Source organism: Cervus elaphus, chromosome 9 (genome assembly GCF_910594005.1).
Source record: "Cervus elaphus chromosome 9, mCerEla1.1, whole genome shotgun sequence".
Lineage (NCBI taxonomy): Eukaryota > Metazoa > Chordata > Mammalia > Artiodactyla > Cervidae > Cervus > Cervus elaphus.
In genome coordinates this window covers 14228034-14251510 of record NC_057823.1, presented here as the reverse complement: position 1 = coordinate 14251510, position 23477 = coordinate 14228034, and the positions used below count along the sequence as shown (strand labels likewise).

General features: G+C 46.1%; 1 protein-coding gene and 1 non-coding gene across 2 annotated transcripts; one reads left to right on the top strand and one right to left on the bottom strand.

Moving 5' to 3' along the window:
• Positions 1-4571: 4571 nt before the first annotated feature.
• LOC122701100 lies at positions 4572-4678 on the bottom strand. The gene has a single exon (XR_006342949.1). It is a non-coding gene; the product is annotated as a U6 spliceosomal RNA (small nuclear RNA).
• A 16317-nt stretch (positions 4679-20995) lies between these two features.
• Positions 20996-23354, top strand: RLN3 (relaxin 3). Its single transcript, XM_043911255.1, has 2 exons — positions 20996-21212; positions 22561-23354. The coding sequence occupies exons 1-2, from the start codon at positions 21038-21040 to the stop codon at positions 22788-22790; spliced, it is 405 nt and encodes a 134-aa protein (XP_043767190.1). The 5' UTR covers positions 20996-21037; the 3' UTR covers positions 22791-23354.
• The last annotated feature ends 123 nt before the right edge of the window (positions 23355-23477 follow it).

The window sequence follows — 23477 nt, the reverse complement described above, 5'->3', positions numbered from 1 at the left end:
GCGAGAAAGGAAAGATCTCTTCCTTCAGACTTCTCCCTTTCCCGGTGGGCCAGTTCTTGGTCTCTCGCGCTGACGTCAGGGGAGGAATACGGTGACGCAGCGCTGCTTGTCTGTGACGTTGGTGGCGGAGGCCGGGCTCCGCGTTCGATGACGTCACCGGGCGCTCTTTTCCTCCCCCGCACGCCGTTGCCCTACGGCGGTGGGATGAAGGTGGGGACCCGAGGGCAGGGTTCGATCCCGGGGCCCAGTCCCAGAGCGACACCCGCCACCACTTCCGCTTAGGCTCGTCGGGTTCTCTCCCGCCTCCCCGCTGCCTCGGGCCGGGAAAGGTCACGGCTGCCGGGGCGACCGCGGCTATCTCGGCCCCGCAGGAGGTGCGGACCGCTCTGCGAAAGGTCTCCCGCAGGCGGGGGACTTAATTAGCTGCCTCCACCGTAAGCGATAAGCAAAGGTCAGCGTCCAGCCCTTCCCGGGGCAGCTCGGATTGCTCGACCAGGCTCCACGCGGCTCTCCCATCCCTCCCCCGTTCCTGCCCCACTCCCGCCCTCCTCCGTGCCTCAGTTTCTCTAGGGAAGGAGAAGAGACAGAAGCGGAGTCTGTATTAGGTTGAGCGTCTTTGGTACAAAAATTCGACCATCAAGATGAATAATATTCTAATGCAATATTGAAGTATGTTTTAAATATCAAATTTAATGGGAAAAAATAAATCCATGGTGAACAAAATAGCAAAATTTTAAATAAAGACAGAATCTGCCAGAACTGGGATTAGGGAGAAGTGAAATCATGCAACTATAGGGTAGAATCTTACCTTTTACTTTTTTTTCTTGCATGAGTTTTGACCTTTAAAAATATCTTGATGACAGTTTTTTAACACTTTAAATTTTGTGCTCCAGCTCCCACCAGCGACCAAGGAGAAAGGAAAAAGAAAGCAGAGACTCAGAACTTGACGTTCTAATTCAGATTCTGCTGTGTGACACTGAGAAAGTGGCTCGACCTCTCTGAGCTTCTGTTTCCTAGTGCGGCCAACATTACACTTTCTTCTGCAAGGCCCTGGTAGTAACAGTGAAAAAAGAAGACAAGTCCCTTGACTGTGTGGTCTACTGCAAATAAGAGACATAATAAGAGAATTACCTGGTGGTCCAGTGGTTGGGACTCTGAGCTCCCACTGCCTGGGGCCTAAGTTCCATCTCTGCAAAGGGCACTAAAATAACTTCCTGCAGGGTGTGTAGTGCAGTCCCCCTTCCCCACTAAATTAACACTTGAATCTAGGATGGGACTTTCCTGATGTTCCAATGGGTAGGTCTTCGCCTTCCAATGCAGGGGTTGCAGACTCCATCCCTGGTCAAGATCCCACATGCCTCTGGCCAAAAACCCAAAACATAAGATAGAAACAATATTGTAACAAATTCAATAAAGACTTAAAATGTTCCACATTGAAAAAAAAAATCTTAAAAAAAGGTTCATAAGAGCTGTGAGGTGCTACTAAATATAAAATAGATAATCAGCAAGGACTGATTATATAACACAGGAAACTATATTCAACATTTTGTAATAACATATAAGGGGAAAGAATCTGAGAAAGAATATGTAGGTGGCTCAGTAGTAATGAATCTGCCTGTTAATGCAGGAGAAACAGGTTCAGTCCCTCGGTCAGGAAGATCTCCTGGATGAGGAACTGGCAACCCATTCTGATATTCTTGCCTGGAAAAATCCCATGGACAGAGAAGCCTGGCTGGCTACAGTCCATGGGGTTGCAAAGAGTCAGACATGACTAGCAACTGGGCACACACACACACATACATAAATAAATAAATATATATATAGAGAGAGAGAAAGAGAGAGAGAGAGAAAGATCTAGAATATATATAGATATTTCTGAATCACTTTGTTATATACCTGAAACTGATACAACATTGTCAATCAGCTATACTTTATTTTAAAAAATAACAACAGAGACTCTTAAGAAAAAATGAAAAGCTGTGAGAGCAACATTAGACTGTGTGTGATAAGAGTGATGCTGGAACCCATGTAACCTGAGGAGGGGTCATTTGAACCGAGCCTGAGTGGTGAGAAGAGGCAAGCGAGCCCCCAAAAAACAGATGAAGGAAACTGCAGGAACAGACATCTGAGGACAGGACCACACACCTGGCTGGGGTGGAATGAGCAGAGAGGAAAGCACCAGGAGGTGAGTTCAGAAATGTAAAGGTAGTCAGATTCTGCGGAAATCCTCCCAAGAACCCAGCAAAGTGGAATATTCCCCCCACTTTCCAGGTGAGCAAAGGCTCAGGAGGGAAAGGAGAATCCTCTGAGACCAGGTAACGGAAGGCAGCAGCACCCAGACAGGCTGTCTCCTTTTCTGGGACTTTCCAGCGTGCTTTGCTGCCCCTGGGTGTGACCCTAGATGGAAGACAAGAAGCAGCAGTCTGCTTGGAAATGCTCACTGAGCCCTGAGAATTAATGAGACTTCCAGGTAGGAGTGCCCAGAGTTAAGTCCTGGCTGGCAAAGCAAGTCACTCAACCCATTCAGCTAATTCTGTGAGACAGTTTTGGGTGTCAAAGCCAGCCATGTTGAGTGGTGGGGTGCGAGAAGCCCTATTTTTACTTCCCACCCATTTCCCCACCTTCCTGAAGTCTCTGAAGCCCAAGTTGGGGCCAACCAAACCTGGAAATCATTTCTTCAATTAAAACTACTCATTCTATGACTTAATGGGAGTGGGCAGGGGTTGGGAGGGGTGGGGTTTCACTGGTGGCTCAGTGATAAAGAATCTGCCTCCCGGTGCAGGAGACATGGGTTCAGTCCTTGATCCAGGGAGATCTCACATGCGAGGAGCAACTAAGCCTGTGCGTCACAACTACTGAGCCCACGTGCTGCAACTACTGAAGCCCATCACCTAGAGCCTGTGCTCCACAACAAGAGAAGCCACCACAACAAGAAGCAGGCACGCTGCAACTAGAGAGTAGCCCCTACTTGTTGCAACGAGAGAAAGGCTGCTTGTAGCAACGAAGACCCAGCACAACAACAAGAAAAAAAAAAGGCAAATATCCTTCAATTAAAAAAAAAAGAAAAACTGGCAAGGAAGGCAGTGTGGGATTAGAAATGCTCTATATTTTTATCTGGTGGCAGTTGCACAGGTGTATAGATGTCAAAATTCCCTGAGCTCTCTATTTAAGATCTGGGCACTTTGGGAATTCCCTGGCAGTCCAGTGGTTAGGACTCAACACTTTCACTGCCAGGCTGAGTTCAATCCCCCGGTCAGGGAACTAAGATCCTGCTGCTGGGCCAAAAAAAGAAAAAGGTCTGAGCACTTCATATACATTATACCTCACTTTGGAAGCTAAAACACACCCACATTAACCCATTGGAAGTAGCTCTCAACTAACTCCTTCCTGGAAACGTTACTTATGAAAAGTAAGGAATTAGCATGATCTGGCCTTCCCAGTAGTAGCTTTCCTTGGTCACCAAAGACCCCAAGAATGCCAGCTAAAAAATGTGGAAGGAAGGAGAGAACTGGAGAAAAAAAAAATCACCATGTTTCAAAAGCCAAATGCAGTAATTAATTTAGAGGGTAATCATCAATGGGTGTCACCAAATATCAGGTGAGGACTTTCTTGGTGGCACAGTGGATTACAATCTGCCTACCTGGTGCAGGGAACAAGGGTTCTATCCCTGGTCCAGGAGGATCCACGTGCCTTTGGAGCAGCTGAGACTGTGCAGCACAACTTTTGAGCCCATGCTCTAGGGACCTATGAGCCGCAACTACTGAGCCCTCCTGCTGCACCTACTGAAGCCCGTGAACCTTAGAGCCTGTGCACCGCACCAAGGGAAGTCACTGCAATGAGAAGCCCGCTCACTGCAAGGAAGAGTGGAAAGTGGAGCAAGCACCCCCCACCCCCGCAACACACACACAGACACACAAGCAGTGATGACCCAGCACAGGCAAAAGAAAAAAGTAATTAATTTTAAAAAGCCTCAGGTGAGAAGATGATGGAGCGAGAGAGATGCACAGGGTTTCAGAGGGTTCACTAGGGGTGCGGGTGCAGACTTCATCACGGAGGCCAGACGGTCACCAGCATTAGCTGCAGTGAAGCTCAGAGGAGAGGGACCCTCCGGCCTCCTGGGCCTCCTGACTCAATACCAAAGGAAGTTTATAGCTTCTCCCAGGACACCCCTTGTCAAAACGTTAAACTTGACTCTGATCAAATCTCTCAACCCAACATCCAGTTTGCACGAAATAGGAAGCATAGAGGAACAAGTTAAACGACATTAGGCAACAGCTGACAAAGCCCGAGAGTGGAGCGTGCTGCAGAACAACTGTCCCAGCCTCTTCAGCGTGTCAGTCATGACAAAACCGAGTGGGGACTATTCTAGGGCGGGTGACGTCTTTTATATTTGAAGCCAAATTGTTCTTTGTCCCCGGGGGACGTTCTGGGCCCTGTGGAGAACTGAGCGGCATTCCTGGCCACCACTCACTACTGCCGGTCCATGACCCCTTTTCATGCGCCAGGTGTGACCACCAAAGATGTCTCGGGGTGTACGTGGGCGCGTGCAAGCTAAGTCGCTCCAGTCACGTCCAACTCTTTTCTTTTTTTTTTTTTTGCGTGTCATCCTTGCGCAGGGGCCATGCTAATCTTCTCTGTATCGTTCCAACTTTAGTATATGTGCTGCCGAAGCGAGCACACGTCCAACTCTTTTCAACCCTTTTGGACCATAGCCCGCTAGGCTGCTCTGTCCATGGGATTCTCCAGGCAAGAATACTGGATTGCCATTTCCTCCTCCAGGGGATCTTCCCGATCCAGGGATCGAACCCGTGTCTCTTACATCCCCTGCATTGGCAGACAGGTTCTTTACCACTAGCACCACCTGGGAAACCCCAAAGATGTCTCCAGACACAGGCAAATGTCCTTGAAGAGACAGCCCTAGAGGATGGTGGAGCAACTGACCAAAGGAGCCAGGATCTCTAGACTGTCTGCCAGCAGAGACAAACATTCTCTCGTTTAAACTAGTTGTGTATCCCTGTTAAACAGAGAGAACAACAACTTTGCTAATTCTGTTCCAAGTTTTATTTTCTTTTTGGCTCTGCAGGGTTTTCATTGCTTCTGAGGCTTTTTCTCTAGTTGTGGTGAGCAGGGGCTCCTCTCTTGGTGCAGTGCACAGGCTTCTCATTGTGGTGGCTTCCCTTGTCGTGGAGCGCAGGCTCTAGAGCACGTGGGTTTCAGAAGTTGCTGCACGTGGACTTAGCAGCTGTTACTCCCAGGCTCTAGAGCACAAGCTCAGTAGTTGTGGAGTACGGGCTTAGTAGCTGAGCAGCATGTGGGATCTTCCTGGACCAGGGATTGAACCCATGTCTCCTGCATTGGCAGGCGGGTTCTTTACCACTGACCCACTAGGAAAGCTCAGTGCTAAAGAAACTGTTCCCAGTTTTTATGTTCACTGAGTTTTGCACCAGGTAAGAATGCGCACTGAAATAGGAAGTTGGAAGCAATGAAGGTGTCCATCCCTAGGGGACTAGAAAGATGAAATAAGAACTACTTGATACAGAATACTAAGCCAACACTGAAAGCAATGAAGTAGCTCTCTAAAACTGTGGTGCTGATGGGGTGAAACTCAGACACTACAGCATTTTAAAATAAAGCAACACCTGACCCAAGTGGCAAGAGTGAGAAGTCTCCATCGAATTTTGCTAAAAAAGAGAGAGAGAAAAAAAAGAATAAGAGCCATCCACTAAAGTGCCAACAATAATGAAATAAGAATCTGCCACTTGGTACATTGAAATACAAACAAGATGTCCTTCTGTTACACTGGAAATTCACCTCAAAAGCATGTGCATGTCTGCTTGTTAAACATGAGGTGTAGTGAATGATTAGCAAGCTGGTTCTTCTAACTTTTCAAACTATGTACACAATAGGTATGTGTGTGTGTGTGTGTATATATGTGATATATAAACACTGTGCAGATACATGCATGAATACAATGGAGTCTAATGTCAGCAACAGTGAACAGTGAAAGTTGCTCAGTCATGTCCAACTCTTTTCGACCCCATGGACTATTAGCTTGTCAGGCTCCTCAATCCATGGAATTCTCCAGGCAAGAATACTGGAGTAGGTTGCCGTTTCCTTCTCCAGGGGATCTTCCCAACCTGGGATCAAACCCAGGTCTCCCGCACTGCAGGCAGATTCTTTACTGTCTGCGTCACCAGGGAAGCCCAATGTCAGGAACACGCACTTAAACAGGTTTGGGGGAAACATATTGGAAGCAGGATTTTAATACATGAAGACAGTCTTGTGACTCTATTCCTAGGGGCACTGAAAGAAAGGAAGACCTGTGAAATGGACTGAGATTTGAAAATAAAAACATAGATCTAAGAGATGATGCCCTAAATCTACATGAACCAGTGTCAACCTCACCCCTCCGTACTCCCACTTCCAGCAGAAATACATCTGTTTGTGGGGAGGAAGCGGAAGGAAAGAAGTTAATAAAAAATGCTTTCTATGTGGTTTAAAAAAAGAGACAAACAAAATAAACAAAAAAATCCCACAGTGTATCACTGAAAAGGATACAGATGGAGATCTAGTACACAGCGGGTCACTGTGCAAATTACAACACACTTGTATAAACATGCAAAATAAACTGTAGAAACATACAAAAATGATACATCCTATTAATTTAAGAATATTTACCAGTTCAGGAACATGTAGCAAATGCCTTAGAGATGCTGGCAGTGGTTTGGAAAGGGCCAGAATCTGGGGATCTGGGACGGAAGTAAAGTTGCTCAGTCGTGTCAGACTCTTTGCAACCATGGGCTATATAGTCCATGGAATTCTCCAGGCCAGAATACTGGAGTGGGTAGCTTTTCCCTTCTCCAGGGGATCTTCCCAGCCCAGCGATCGAACCCAGGTCTCCCTCATTGCAGACAGATTCTTTACCAGCTGAGCCACCAGGGAAGCCCTCTGGGATGGAGCAGGCAGAAATAAAACTAGTGGGAGCTTTGCATGATGAAGGTATGACAGAGTTTAGGAAGAGGCAGAGAGGGCTGAGACCTGGGTTCGGTGACATTTGTAGGGGCAGGGGCCCAGTTGTCACACTGCAGAAGGCTGAGGGCCAAGCGGGAGGGGAGGAGTGGAGACAGTGTGTACAGCTGAGATATATTTGGGTGAGGAAGTCAGACTCTAAACCTGCACTGTCTCACATGGTAGCTGCTAGTCCTGTGTGGCTATTTTTACAGGGAGGGAATGCCTTTTATTTCTTTTTTCCTGCTTAATTGCTCTGGCTAGGGCTTTCAGTGATATATTGAATAAAAGCAGTAAGAGTGGGCCCCCTTGTCTTGCTCCTAATCTTAGAGGAAAAGTTTTCAGTGTTGACTATATTAGCTGTGAGTTTGTCACATATGGCCTTTGTTACATTAAGTGCATTTCCTCTAAGTAGCAGTTTGTTGAGAATTTTTTTTTTTTCATCATGAAAGGATGTTGAAATTTGTCAGATGTTTTTCCTGCATCTATTGATCTTTTATTCCGGGTTTCAGTGTTTTAATCAAAGTTAGCAAGGTTTGGCGGGGGGGGGGAGGTAGGTTACAAAAACAAGGTCAACATTTTCGGTACACCATCAAGGGCAGGGTTTCAAGGTTCTTGATTTTTCATCATGATTGGAAGATTGTTTTGATATGATTTTTTACATGATTTTTGTCCATCATTTTATTAATGTGGTATATCACATTGATTAATTTGCAGATGTTGAACTTGCTTGCATCCTTAGACTAAATCCCACTTGATCATGGTGTGTGATCCTTTTAATGTATTGTTGAGTTTGATTTGCTAATTTTTTTTGACTGTGCCACAGTGCATGTAGGATCTTAGTTCCCTAGGCAGGGATCAAACCCAAGCCGTCTGCAGTGGAAAGACAGAGTCTTAACCACAAAGTCCCTGATTTGCTAATATTTTGTTTACATTTTACATTTAACTTCATCTGGGATATTGGCCTGTAATTTTCCAAGTAGCTATTAAAACTTAAAGAAACTAAAATAAAATACAATGAAGAATTCTGTTTCTCAGTTACTGGACACTTTTTTTTTGTGGCTGTGCTGGGTCGTCTTTGCTGTGCAAGGGTATTCACTAGTTGCAGAAAGCAGGGGCCACTCTCTGGTTGTGCGAGGGCTTCTGGTTGCAGTTGTGGAGCATGCTCTATGGCATGCGGGCTTCAGTAGTTGCGACACGTAGGCCCAGGGGCTTAGTTGCCCGCAGCATGTGGGATCTTCCCAGACCCAGGGTTGAATCAGCATCCCCTGCCTTGCAAGGCAGATTCTTAACTACTGGACCACCAGGGAAGCCCTCACTAAACACATTTAAAGCACTCAACAGCCACATGTATTAATAACTAGTGGCTACTGTATTGGAAAACATATTCTTATCAGTGAAAGTTCAATTGGCCATCATTGCTCTAAAGTATCTCTAAAAAGACATTTCAGAGACTTGGGGAAATGTTGATATTCGCTCTGGTGTTAGAAGATACTGATGAATGATAGAATATTTTGTTAGGTGTGAAAATGTCCTTATATTTTATAGGAGAAGATCTTATTTTTCAGAACTTTGTGTTGCAGTATTTAGAGATGAAAAACAGTGGCAGTAAGATTGAAAAGAGATGGTGTGGGGACTCACGTGGTGGTCCAGTGGCTAGGACTTTACACTCCCAATGCAGGGGGCCCGGGTTCAAACTCTGATCAGGGAACTAGCTCCCATGTGCCATGACTAAGACCTGATGCAGCCAAATAAATAAATAGTTTTTAAAAAGGAAAAGAAAAGAGCGAGATAGTGTCTTTAAAGTATGTAAGACAAAACCAGACTTACAGCAAATCCTCAATAAATGTTAGTGGTCAGTAATTTAAAAGTTTGGAGGAAGGACAAATTTGGAAAAAATATTTACTACACATTTTATAACCATATGGTAAGCTTCCTTAGTATATAAAGAGCTCCTAGGGCAGTTCCCTGGTGGTCTAGTGGCTAGTGTCCTGCTTGGGAGTGTGTCCTGCTCCCAAGGCCACAGGTACAAGGCCTTGCACCAAGGCCATAGAAACAGAGCCCAGAAGCGAGGTCACCTTTGAAGCTGATTGAGCCCCTTTGCAACCATTGCCAAAAGCCCCCCGATATCACTAACAAGCTGATATCAGTTAGGCAAAGATGCCCACTGCAGCTAACACCCTATAGTACCCTGACAAGTCATCTAATGCCACCCTTCCAGCAGGAATTTTCTTTGCCTCGAGTCTATTAACTCATGAAAGCTGTTAACTCTCCCTGGTCTGTCAGGAGGTCGGCCCCCTGTGCTCGCAGTGCCCACGTTTTCTCTGCTGTTTGTTCTTAATAAAATCTCACTCCCTTCTGACATGCTCTGGGTCTGGAAATTCTTTTCCAACCCGTGCTCGGACTGCCTCGACAGATGGGATTCTGAGCCTTCACTGTTACGGCTCAGGTTCAGTCCCTGAGAAGGGACTCAGATCCTGCAAGCCATGCGGAGCAGCCAAAAAAACGTTTTAAATGAACAGCAACAATAATTAAAAAAAAAAACCCTCCTAGAAATCAGGAAGGAAAAGATCAACAAAGAATAATGGGCGAGGAAGGTGATCAGAATGGAAAAAGAAACTATAAATAGCTCTTAACTACATGGAACTATGAAAATATGTTCTGCCTCACTTGTGGTAAGGGAAATGCAAATTTTCTCTGTTCTGAGATAACATTCTTCGCTTGTCCTATTGGCAAACATCCAAGGTTTGATGATGCTCTCTTGGTAAAGCTGAAGGGAAACGGGGCTCTTACCTGTGGTTGGAGGGAATATGAGTTAACCTAACCCTCAAAGGGGGAAATTTGGTATTATCTGTGAAAATTACAAATGCACATAATCTTCGAGCCAGAAATCTCACTTTGCGGAATTTATCTACAGCTACACTCGCGTGTGTGTGAAATGATGTTTGCATAAGAGTCTTCACTGCAGTGTTAACCTAAGAACAAATGGATGAAAATATGTTTGTCTCCAGCAGTGAAATTAACTATGGGGCATCTAAGTGGCAGAATACTTTGTGGTTACAAAAAATGACAAGTGCGTAATGACAGCTTTGGAAAGGAGAGAGAGATGGCCAGCATTTGTTGTTAAGTGGGGGGGAGGTGGGGAGGAAGAAGGTGTTGAAGAATATGTAAAACCTTCAACTGAAATTCTGACACACTCTACCACATGGACGAACCTTGAACTATTATGCTAAATGCAGGAAGCTACACACAAAAGGGCAAATACTGTTTGGTTTTAATTTGTAAAGTACCTAGAGTAAGTAAATTCACAGAGACAAAAAGTAGGACGGTGGTGGCCAGAAACCGGGAGAGGGAGGGGCAGAGAATCGCTGTTTCATTGGGTACAGAGTGTCGGTTGGGGAAAATGAAAAAGTTCTGGAGTTGGATGATGGTGATAGTTACACGACAATGTAAATGTGCTTAATGTCGCTGAACTGTATACTTAAAAATGGCTAAAATGGGAAAAAAATGGCTAAAATGGTAAATTTTTATATTTTATTTGTATATATGTATATAACCACAATAAAAAGAAACTTTTTAAAGCTACCTTTAACGTAAAAGCAGGTGTGTGGGAGGGACTTCCCTGGTGGTCCAGTGGCTAAGACTGCGTTACCATTGCAGAGGGCCTGGGTTTGATCCCTGGTCAAGGAACTAGATTCCACATGCCTGCTGCAACTAAAGACCCCACTTTGCAACAAAGATCAAAGATTCTGAGTGCCTCTACTGAGACCTGTAGCAACCAAATAAATAAATAAAAGCAGGCGTGTGTGAGTGGGTGAGGGGATAAGGACTCGAGTTTGGATTTCTTTTTATATGTACCCAGAAATTCTGGAAAGATACTCAGGAAATGAAGAGCAGTGAGTTACCTCTGGGGGAAGGGAGGGTAACTAAGACTTGAGAGGAAGATCCTGCAACATAACTTTACACTCTTTGTTGAAGCATGAGAATGTGTTAACTGTTCAAAAATAAAATTAGTTTACAAATCTGGAGCATGGTTCTATTTAGGATTGGTAAGATTTTATTTTATTTATTTTTAAAAAGTCTTTATTGAATTTGTAACAGTAGTTTTCTTTTTTTTAAAATTTTTTTGGCCACAAGGCATGTGGGGTCTTAGCTCCCTGTTTTTCAGTGACTCAGTCATGTCCGGCTCTTTGCGACCCCCGGACAGCAGCACGCCAGGCTTCCCTGTCCTTCACAATCTCCCTGATCAGGTATCCATTGCACTGGAAGGCGAAGTCTTATCCACTGGACCGCCAGGGAACTCCCTGCTTTACTTTATTTATTTTTTACTTCACATCCTCATGGCATGTGAGATCTTAGTACTCTGACCAGGGATTGAACCCTTGACCCCTGCATTGGAAGTGTGGAGTCTTAGCCACCAGACCAGTAGGGAAGGCCCCAGGATTGGAAAGATTTGAGTGCATTTTTATGCTGACCATGATAATGATGATGATGATAACAATAATGATATTGGTGTGTGCCTGCTCAGTCTCTCAGCCGTGTCTGACTCTTTTGCGACCCCACGCACCATAGCCCACCAGCCTCCTCTGTCCTTGAGATTTCCCAGGCAAGAATCCTGGAGCAGGCTGCCATTTCCTACTCTAGGGGATCTTCCTGAAGCAGGAATCAAACCCGTATCTCCTGGGTCTCCCACATTTCAGGTAGATTCTTTACTGTTAAGCCACCAGGGAAGCCCATAATGATATTGCTAGCAGATTACCTTTCGCAATTCTATAGTTTCCTAAGGCTGCTGTAACTGTTCATCATAATCAGATGCCTCCAGCAATGCAGATTTATTCCCCCACAGCTCTGGAGGCCAGAAGTCCCAAATCAGCAAGGTTCAGCAGAGCCGTGGCTCCCTCCAAAGCCTCTTTTGTTTGCCATGCTAGTCCCCGAGTTGTGTCTGACTCTTTCAGGGATTTCGCAAGCAAGAATACTGGAGTGGGTTGCATGTCCTTCTCCAGGGGATCTTCCTGACTCAGGGGTGGAACCTGGGTTTCCTGCAGGTTCTTTACCAATAAGCCACCAGGGAAGCCCAAAGGGCCTAGGGAGGATCTTTCCTTGTCTCTTCAGCTTCTGTGGCTCCTGGTATGACTTGGGCCTCTTTTGACTACATCACTCCAATCTCTGCCTCTAGCTCCACTTGGCCTAATCTCTTCTGTCTGTGTCTTTAACACTTGGCATCAGATTTAGGGCCCACCCAGATAATCCAGGATGATGTCATTTCAAAGTCCTTTTTCCCCTGGGAATTCCCGCAGTGGCTAAGACTCCGAGCTCCCAATGCAGGGAGCATGGGTTCCATCCGTGATCAGGGAACCAGATTCCACAAGCCACAGCTAAGAGTTTGAAAGCTGCAACTGAAGATCCTGAGTGCTGCAAGAAGCTGAAGGTCTTGCGTAATGCAACTGGGCTTCCCAGGTGGAGACAGTGGTAAAGAATCTGCCTGCCAATTCAGGAGACATAAAACTGTGACAAACCTAGACAGCATGTTAAAAAGCAGAGACAACACTTTGCCAACAAAGGTTGGTGTAGTCAAAGCTATGGTTTTTCCAGTAGTCATGTATGGATGTGAAAGTTGGACCATAAAGAAGGCTGAGCGCTGAAGAATTGATGCTTTCAAACTGTGGTGTTGAAGAGGAGATCAAATCAGTCCATCCTAAAGGAAATCAGTCCTGAACATTCATTGGAAGGACTGATGCTGAAACTGAAGCTCCAATACTTTGGCCACCTGATGGAAGGAGCTGACTCACGGGAAAAGTCCCTGATGCTTGGAAAGATCGGAGGCAAGAAGAGAAGGGGCAACAAAGGATGTTGGTTGGATGGCATCACCGACTCAATGGACAGGAGTTTGAGCAAATTCTGGGAGATAGTGAAGGACTGGGAAGCCTGGTGTGCTGCAATTCGTGGTGTCACAGTTAGACACAACTGACGGATTGAAAAACAACAAAGAGGCGTGGGTTTGATCCCTGGGTCGGGAAGATCCGCTGGAGGAGGGCATGGCAACCCACTCCAGTGTGCTTGCCTGGGGAATTCTACGGACAGAGAAGCCTGGCATGCTACGACTGACTTAGCACACACGCACGTACTGCAACCTGGCACAGTCAAATAAATAACATTTTTAAAAAGACCCCTTTTTTTCCCAAAAAAGATCATGTTCACAGGTCCTGGGGGTTAGGACGTGGATATATCTTTCTGCAGGTCAGCATTCAACCTGCTTCCCTTCCTGGGTGCCATGCCCAGTGATATGCATTTTACATCATTTCACCCAAGTCCTCAAACAGCCCCATAAAGTACATACGCTTATTATCTCCATCTTCCCAATGAGCTCAGAGAGGTGCCAATTGTTCGTGGGAAGTGGGGTTTGAATCCAGCTCTGATGGGCTCAAAACTCTGATTCTGTGTGAGGCACAGAAAGAAGCTTCTGGTCCTGGGACAGTCCATTAAAGGCAAACAGTCAGGCAGCAGATATTTTTCTGGTGGGTTTGTTCATCAGCAATCCCTGGGCCAAGATCAGGGATATGGAGAAAAGGGCAGAAGGGTGTGGCCTTGGAGAGGAGCTGGGAACAGAAGAGGCAGAGGAAGGGAGAGGATTATTCATCAGGCCTTTGGAAGCAGTACAGTCAGCTCTGACTCCCGCCTTCTGGAGGGTTGCCCTTGGCTTTGGGGGCAACTGAGGCCAGGAGTTTGTCATGAAGAAAGGACAAAGGGATAAAGTTAGAATCCAAAGGGGATGTGTCAAGTAGAAATAACATTTAATTAAGCAGCACTTACTGCGTGCCACAGACTTTTACAAGAATTTGACACACTCATTGAATCCTCCTCGTTTTACCTATGAGGAAACTGAGGCCCAGAGAGGTTAAGAGACTTGTCAAAGGTCACACAGCAGGACCTAGGCAGAGATGGGATTCAAACTCAGCTCTGCCCATCACCAGAGCCCCTAATGGATGATTTTTTTTTTAATTGAGGTGAAATTAGAAATAAATAAATTGAGGTGAAACTGCCATAATATAAAATTAACAGTGTTAAAGGGAACAATTCAGGGGTGTTAGTAGAATCATAATGTTGTGAAACCACCACCTCTGTCTAGTTCCAAAATGGTTTCATCACCCTAAGATATACCTGGTAACAATTATTCTCGATTCCTGCCTCCTCCAAACCCTTAGCAACCAGTCTGCCTTCTGCCTCTGTGGGTATGCCTCTTCTGGACATCTCCTATCCATGGAATTATACATGATGCGACCTCTGGTATCTGGCTTCTTTCACTCAGCATTATGTTCTCAACGTTCATCCACATGGTAGTGTGGGTCATTGCTTCATTCCTGTTTATGACTCTGTGATATTCCATTGTTTGGGATGGACCATAATTTGTTTACCCATTCATCTCTTGATGGGAATCTGGGTTGTTTTCACTCTTTGGCTATTGTGACTAGTGAGACTCTGAACATGTGTGTACATGTAACACTAAAATGGTCAATGTGGGGACTTCCCTGGTGGTCCAGTGGCTAAGACTCCATGCTCCCACTTCAGGGGGCCCAGGTTCAATCCCTGGTCGGAGAACTAGACACCACGTGTGGCAACTAAAGATCCCAGATGCCACGACAAAGATCAAAGATCTCGAATGTTCCAACTAAGACTCAGTGCAGCCAAATAAATATTTTTGGTGAAAGGTGGTCCATGTTTTTTCATAGGAATTGTACCTCAATGCTTATTTATTTTTGACTGTGCTGGGTCCTCACTGCTGTGTGGGCTTTGTCCAGCTGTGGCGAGCGGGGGCGACTTTCTAGTTTCTGTGTGTGGGCTTCTCTCATTGAGGGCTCCAGGGCGTGTGGGCTGCAGTAGTTACAGCTCCTGGGCTCTGGAGTGCAGGCTCAGTAGTTGTGGCACACAGATTTAGTTGTCCCACGGCATGCTCAATCTTCCAGGACCAGGGATTAACTCTGCACCCCCCCTGTGCTGGCAGGCAAATTCTTAACCACTAGACCACCTGGGAAGGCCAATATTTCTTTTTTTTAAGTAATGCTATCAGCTGAGAGGGCCCAGAAGCAGCAACATCAACCTCTACCCCCAGTAGCAGCAAGCAGACACAACATCCCGATCTTGGACTTCTCAATCTTGCCACCAATTTCCAGTAAAGGAAACCCAAGAATGGAGTTCCCAAATCTTTGGGGAAATGGCTGATTCTAGGACTGGGGCAAGGAAAATGTAAGATGAGCCTGGAACATCGTGTGAGTCCAGAAAGTAAGGAAGTACTCAAAAAGAAATATGGAGTCATGATAAAGAAGAACAGTGCTTGAGAGAAAATGCTCAGAGCAGGGGCCAACTGAAAGAGGATGAGATGGTTAGATAGCATCACTGACTCCATGGCCAAAGCTGGAACAATTTGGGTGGTAAAATAAACAATAATAGTATTTAATTTTCACCCAAAGGAAAAAAAAAAACTCTTCGTGAGTCCATATTGGTATAAATAAATGATGGAGCAAGTAAATAAATGGACATGAATCAGCTCTTCCTTACAGAAGAATTCCAAAGAATAAATAATAACAAATGCAGAAGGAGAGAGGTAAATGGAAATTTACTAATAAACAAATAGCACAGTAATAATTTCTGCAAACACAATCCACCAACAAAGGCTAAACTCCGTGGATGGAATGGGAAACAGGATCTTTGCATCACCTCAAAGCGTCTCACTCAAAGTATTTATTGGCTAGTATAGTTTTGACATTGTAGTTGTTCAGTCACTAAGTCATGTCCGACTCCTTGTGACCCCACGGATTGCAGCACGCCAGGCTCTGCTGTCCATCATCTCCCAAAGTTTGCTCGAATTCATGTCCATTGAGTCAGTGATGCTGTCTAACCATCTCATCCTCTGTTTAACATATGTCCACAAATTCTACCATACTCCTCAAGACTGTGGAGCTTAACTCCCCCACTCTGGGTGAAGACTGGGAATGTTCTGTTTCTGGACCTAAGTAATGGATGCAGAAGTGTGTTCTGTTTGTGGAAATCCTTCCAACATCACTGATGGTCTGGGCACTTTTCTGTATGCATGTCACACTTTGATAGAAAGTGCAACTTGCTGGAATGGAGGGGGAAAAAAAAGGGAAAAAAAGAAACAGATTCAGTTATGATTCGGAGATTCAGTTATTTTTTCAGAGATGCTCTGTTGGTGTAAAAACTAATGAAAACCAGGACTTCCCTGTGGTCCAGCAGTTAAAAATCCTCCTGCCAATGTAGGGGACACAGGTTAGGTCCCTCGTCCCGGAAGATTCTACATGCTGAGGGGCAACTAAGCCCATGGGCTACAACTACTGATCCCCTGTTCTGCAACAAGAAAAGCTACCACAAAGAGAAGCCGTGTATCGCAACTAGAGAATAGCCCCCACTTGCTGCAACTAGAGAAAACCCAAGAGCAGCAACGAAGACCCAGTACAGCCAAAAAAAAAAAAAAAAAACTAATGAAAAGCAGGGAATTCCCTGGCAGGCCAGTGGTTAGTACTCTCACGGCCAAGGGTCTGGGTTCAGTCCCTGGTTGGGGATTGAAGATTCCACAAGCCATCAACCAAGTGAAAACAAAACAAATGAGAAGCAGAGAAATGATGACAGGTGAAGTCAGGATGATGGTTACCTGGGCATGGAAGAAAGAATTGTGATGGGGGGGTGGGGGTAGGACATCAGTGGTGCTGGCACTGTCCTCCCTGATCTGGGTAATGATGACACGAGTGTTAAAAAATCATTACTTAAAATAATATATTAATGTATTTGGTTGTGCAAGGTCTTAGTCACAGCATGCGGAATCTTTCAGTTTCAGCATGCGACCCCTGAGTTGCAACAGCTGGGATCTAGTTCCCTGACCAGGGATCCAACCCAGGCCCCCTGCATCTGGAGCCTGGAGTTCTAGCCACTGGACCACCAGGAAAGTCTTTGAATCATAATTATTTTTTTAATTGCACAAATTGCAATTTTTTTTCACATTTTGGTGGTGTCATAGAGCCAGCTTACACTGACTCGTGAGAACTGATTAATAACTTTTCAGAAAATTGGCTATATCACACTAATATCATATTGGTAGCTTGAAATTGGCCAGAAACCTGTAACTGCTACAAATCAAGACCTTTTTGTTTCTGGAGAGTCCCTTGAGTTGTTTTTCCCTTTTTTTTTTTGTCTTATTGTGTTTTCATATTTTTAAAAATTGAACTATAGTTGGTGTACAATGTTGTGTTAGTTTCAGGTGTGTGTATATATATATATATGTATATATATACACATACATACACACACATATATATACATATGTGTATTGTGTATAGTCACTCAGTCACGTCTGACTCTGCAACCCCTTAGACTGTTGCCTGCCAGGCTCCTCTGTCCATGGGATTCTCCAGGCAAGAACACTGGAGTGGGTTGCCGTGCCCTCCTACAGGGAATCTTCCTGACCCAGGGATCAAACCCAGATCTCTGACATTGAAAGCAGATTCTTTACCGTCTATGCCACCAGGAAAGCCCATATATACACGTATATATATATATATATATATATATATATATATATATACACGTATATATATATCTATACATATATATGTATAGATATATATATACATTCTTTTTCAGATTCTTTTCCCTTGTAGGTTATTACAAAATATTCAGCATAGTTCCCTATATATAGTAGGTCCTTGTTGGTTATCTGTTTTACGTATAGTAGTGTATATATGTTCCCCTGGAGGAGGGCATGGCAACCCACTCCAGTATTCCTGCCTCAAGAATCCCATGGACAGAGGAGCCTGGCGGGCCACAGAGCATGGGGTCGCAAAGAGTCGGACATGACCAAAGTGACTTAACACTCATGCATTCGGGGTGTGTATATTTACCCCAACCTCCTAATTTATCTCTCCCCTACTCCTTTGATGACCATAAATTTGTCTTCTATATCTGTGTGTCTATTTCCATTTTGTAAATAAGTTCCTTTGTATCTGGAGAGCCCACTGCTAAACATTGCCCCACACATGACGGCTCCTCTCTGAATGGAGTGGGTAGCCATTCCCTTCTCCAGGGTATCTGCCTGACCCATGGTTCAAATCTGGGTCTCCTGAGTTGCAGGCAGATTCTTTACCATCTGAGCCACCAGGGAAGCCTATATATGATATTAGTTAAACATATAAAAATTATCTTTTAAATTAGGGTAACGTACACGTAACATGAAATGTATCATAGTAACCATTTTAAGCGTCCAGTTCAATGAACCAAAGTACATGCACATGGCTGGGTAACCATCACCACCATCCGCCATCAGAACTCTTCATCCTGTGAAACTGAAACTCTGCCCCCAAAATTTTTTAAAAATTCTTTAAAAATGTTCCCTGGAGGGAGAGATAAACTAGGAGGTTGGGGTTGACATAAACACACTGCCCTAAATAAAAGAGAAAACTAAAAAGAACCTGCTGCCTAGCACAGGGAACTCTACTCAATGCTCTGTAGTGACCTATATGAGGAAAGAATCCAAAAAAAGCAGTGGATATATGTGTATGTATAACTGACTCACTTCACTGTACACTGAAACTAACACAATATTGTAAATCAATTATATTCCAATAAAACCGTTAAAAAAAATTTTTTTTTTCCCTTTTGGAGAGCATGGGCTCTGGAGTCAGAGGCTCTTCTTAAACTTCAATCCCCACTTTCACCTACTAACTAACCTTGGACACCTTATGTCACTGTTGTTTCCTTATCTGTAACATGGAGACAATCTCAGTCCCGATCTCATAGTTCAGTGGTTCTCTAAAGTGTGGCTTCTAGAGACTTCCCTGGTGGTCCAGGGGATAAAACTCCACACTCACAAGGCAGGGGTCCCAGGTTCAACCCCTGGTCAGGGAACTAGATCCCATATTCACAACTAAGAGCTCAGAGGCCACAACTATTAGTAAAAAGATTCCGCATGCTGCAGCTAAGACCCAGGGCAGCCAAATAAATAAACTTTAAAAAAAAGTGTGCTTTCTGGACCAGCAGCATCTGCATGGCCCAGAAATGTGTTGCCAGTGCAGATTCTCAATGGGGTTTCCCAAGTGGCTCAGTGGTAAATAACCCACCTGCCAATGCAGGAGATGCGGGACATGTGATTTCGATTCCTTGGTTTAGGAAGATCCCCTGGAGGAGGAGATGGCAACCCACTCTGAAGGAAAGCTACACGGCTCAAAATAGCCTGGAGTTAAAACTTCCCTCCAGGTCCTCCCCACCATTCTATACAGAATAAAGAACTTTCTCCCCCGAAGAAAGGAATGGACATTAAGATTGATTACATTCAGATCCCAGCCGATCCGAGTCTCCGGCCGGTTTCAGGAATTCCTTACCCCAGCTGCTAAAAGCTGACTAATCAAAAATAATCATGAGGAAAAACAGACCCCCTCAAAATGATGCATCTCCGCATATATACGTTTTCTATATATACCTACTCTCTTTTCCACTTAGCCCAGCAGCCCACTAATCTGACTGCTGCCCCTTCTCACCTCGTTAAAGGTGATCTGTTCCTGTAAAGTGCCGGTTTCATGTTTTTATTTTTTCCCTTGAACCTCGCCTTCTCTAACTCCCTTTCCTTACACACTCCAGTATTCTTGCCTGGAGAATCCCATGGACAGAGAAACCTGGCCGGCTACAGTCCATGGGGTCGCAAAAGAGTCAGACACAGCTGAGCACGCACACACACACAGATTCTCAGATGCTCTGAAAATAGTGCCCAGCAATCTGTATTTTAACAAGCCCTCCAGAGTCTGAGGCTTGCTCAGATTTTGAGAAGCATTATCATAGGTTATGGAGAGGATTACATTGATTAAACAATATCTGAACTATTTAGAGCGGTGCCTGGCCCCTTAACCCACACAGTGTAAGCGCTCAGTATTGTTATTACAGAAGAGGCCCAGGACCCTAGCAGTAGGGTGGTAATGAGGGGCTGGTTGCGCCCTCTCTCCTGGCCTGGTGGGGGTCTGGGTTCCTGGTGATAGCTTACAGTGAACGGTGTCAGATTCATGATCTCCAAAGAAGATTTAGCTTCGGGACCAGGCACCAGCTTGATCACTCAAGAGCTGTTGCATAGCAGAGTTTTATTAAAGTGATAAAGAGACAGAGAAAGCTTCTGACATACACATCAGAAGGGGGACAGAGAGTGCCCCACTCGCTAGTCTTAGCAAGGGAGCTATAGACTTTTCAATTGGTTATTAACAATAAATCAAAAGAATGTCTCAAGGTTGTAAAGGTCTTACCAGACCCACTCCCACAATATACATTTTATAAGATGATCGGATTAGTCAGAAGGTTCTCAAGAAGAGAAACACATCGTCAAGCAGGATACATTGCTGTTATATAGTCATTGGTACAGAGTTTAAGGAAAAACATATCCTTGAGCAAGATGAGTTGTTTTGTTGTGCAATCATCAGCTCAGGAAATGGCAACCTACTCCAGTATTCTTGCCTGGAGAATCCCAGGGACGGAGGAGCCTGGTGGGCTGCCGTCTATGGGGTCGCACAGAGTTGGACACGACTCAAGCGACTTAGCAGCAGCAGCAGCAGCTCAGGGCTTAAAGAAAAAAAAGTTTGTCTTTTTCTCCTCCTTGAGAACTCCAGACCCCTTTCTCCTCCGTGGGGAGTCCGGACTTCTTATCAACCTACCTAAGAACTGACTCTCTCACTGGTCTCTGCTGAGCGGAGGCCTTCTCACCTCTCTCTGTTGAAGATGACAGCCGGTGATGACAGCTGGACCACGTCACCCTATTCCTTCCAAAGGTTATCACTTGGTCCAGGAAACGGGAAAGGTCAGGGTTTGGTGGGGGGGGCATGCCTGCCTCCCCTCTGCTGATGGAGATAAACGAGGTCACTCAGCTCCTACAGGACAGGAGGGGGAAGCTAAGATGTATAAATGAGGGGCCAGGAGGCGGTAGAGGCACCAGTCACCAGGAAGCTGCCTTGCTGTGCCCATTCTCGCATCTCAGGCAGCCCCGTCCAGCATGCTCAGACACCTGGTGCTGTTGCTGGCCGTGGGGCTGCTGGCTGGGGAGCTGTTGCCGAGGACCGAGGCCCGGGCAACACCCTACGGAGTGAAACTTTGCGGCCGTGAATTCATCCGGGCAGTCATCTTCACCTGTGGGGGCTCCCGGTGGAGACGTGCCCGTGACGCTGTGGGTAAGGCTGGGCAGGTAGTGTGTGTGGCCGCGGGACTGACGGGACATGAGGTGGGTCCCAGAAACCAGAGACGGAGGTGAGATGAGGGGCTGGGGCAGGAAGGTCCCTCCTGCACCACATGCAGCTGGGGAGATGGGCCAGGCCCTTGAAGCTGTGCCAAGGCTGAGGGAGCCGGTTGGCAGAGCTGCAGAGCTGAGATGGGGGTTGGGGTGGGCGGCAAGCCATCTGAACCAGCTAGAGGTCTGGGATACCTGCTACGTGTGAGCCCTGTGTTACACAAGGCTGGTGTTTGCCCAACCCTGGTCAGTGCCATTCAGAAGCCGAAACTAAAGTGTTTTCCAAGCCTTCAGGGAAGGGAGTAAGAAGAGTGTGGTGACTACAAGGCTAGATTTATCTCCTAATAGGTGACCCTCCTACCAAGTTGCCTTTCTTCCCTGATCCCCTTTATCTGCAAATAGGAGGCACAGCTCCTGTATCTTGCACATTTGTTAAGTGGCAAAATTGAGTCTAAACTGATTAAGACAGAACTGAGTGCTTACCATATATCAGATGCTATTTTAAGTTTGTTTTTTTTAATGCATATTAGTTAAGTCATCTACTCTGTATAAAACTCTACAAGGTAGAAGCTTTTTTTAATTTTTTGATGTGGACCATTTTTAAAGTCTTTGTTGAATTTGTTACAATACTGCTTCTGTTTCAAGAGGCATGGGGAATCTTAGCTCCCCGACCAGGGATCAAACCTGCATTCCCTGCATTGGAAGGCAAAGTCTTAACCACTGGACCGCCAGGGACATCCCAGGAGTTATTATTATCCCCACTTTGCAGACAAGGAAGCTGAAGCTCAAGGGTGATAACTGGACTAGGGCTCAGTCAGTTCAGCTCCCAGACATGTGTTTTTCACCATCAGGTCCTCAATAACTAAGTAGGAGGGGAAAAGCTGGGTTTCCCAGGTGGCGCTAGAGGTACCCAAACCTTCCTGACAAGATGTGGGTTCGATCCCTGGGTCGTGAATGTTCTCTGGAGGAGGGCATGGTAACCCACTCCAGTGGGTTGCCTGGGGAATGCCATGGACTGAGGAGCCTGGAGGGCTATGGTTTATAAGGTTGAAAAGAGTCGGACACAACTGAAGTGACTTAGCACACAGGGGAAAAGCTGTGACAGAGGAGGAAAGTCAAGTTCAGTGGGGTTAAACTGCTCATCAAAGAAGGAACCCACATCTGAGCAGAATCAAAGTCTGTACTGACGAGGCTTAGTCACACTCCAGAACAGAGAAGTAGCTGGGCCAGCCCGGAGCTGGGACTCTGGGTGTGACACAATCCCGAGCACTAACTCTTCTCATCTTTTGCAGAAGATGCCTTTCCAGAGGTGGACACCGACTCGGAGAGTGAGCTGGATGAGGCAGTGGCCTTCAGCGAGTGGCTGGCCCTGACCAAGTCCCCTCAGGCCTTCTTCGGGGCCGGACAGGGCTGGCAGGGAACCTCAGGGTCTCTGCGGAGCAGACGCGACGTCCTAGCTGGCCTGTCCAGCAACTGCTGCAAGCGGGGGTGCAGCAAGAGTGAAATCGGCAGACTCTGCTAGAAGCGGAACTGGGCAGCAGGGGAGCCCCGGGGTGAATGCCCCAGCCCTGCCATCCACCTGGCTGGTGTCTGGCTGGGCACTTGTTTCTGGTCCCTCACGCATTCATTCATCAGCAAGTCACGGAGGTCCGGCACTGTGGGCTCAAAGTCCCCCCCACCCAACCCCGATCTTTGAGCAGTCCATCCCACCCATGAGCAAGCTATGCCCCAACCTGGCCAAATGGGGACCCTGACGTCTGAGCAGCCCATATGATGCCTTTCTTGGCCTATTCTGTCTCCTACTGTCCCTACTTACCCAAACTGGCCACACCCAGACCCTTGCCCAAGCTGTGACTCTCTTTTGTCCCATCTGTGGCCATTCGCCAGCCCAAATTACACCCCCACTCCATTCCAGCCTTCCTGCCTGCCAGCCCCTCTGCCTGCCAGCCCTTCTCCCTCCAACCCCGCCCGCTGGGGGTGGGGGGCGGTTCTAAAGCTGTAGACCCCAGGGTTGGTGGAGGGACTCCTGGGTTTTCTTCATATCCTGGGGTGGGAAGCTCAGTGTGTGTGTGTGGTGGGAACGGATCAGAACCTTCTCCAGCCCCTCAAAATAAAAAGTTGCAAAAGACTTGGCAGTGTGTGATGTTTGGGGAGGGAAGGGGCAGGTATCAAGGCAGCTTCGGCCACGCCCTCAGCGCAGCCCCCACCC

Excerpts from the sequence above, each read along its gene's own strand:
- RLN3 (XM_043911255.1), top strand. The coding sequence starts at position 21,038 with ATGCTCAGACACCTGGTGCTGTTGCTGGCCGTGGGGCTGCTGGCTGGG. Across the intron at positions 21,213-22,560 it reads ACGTGCCCGTGACGCTGTGG|AAGATGCCTTTCCAGAGGTG; the intron begins GTAAGGCTGGGC and ends CATCTTTTGCAG.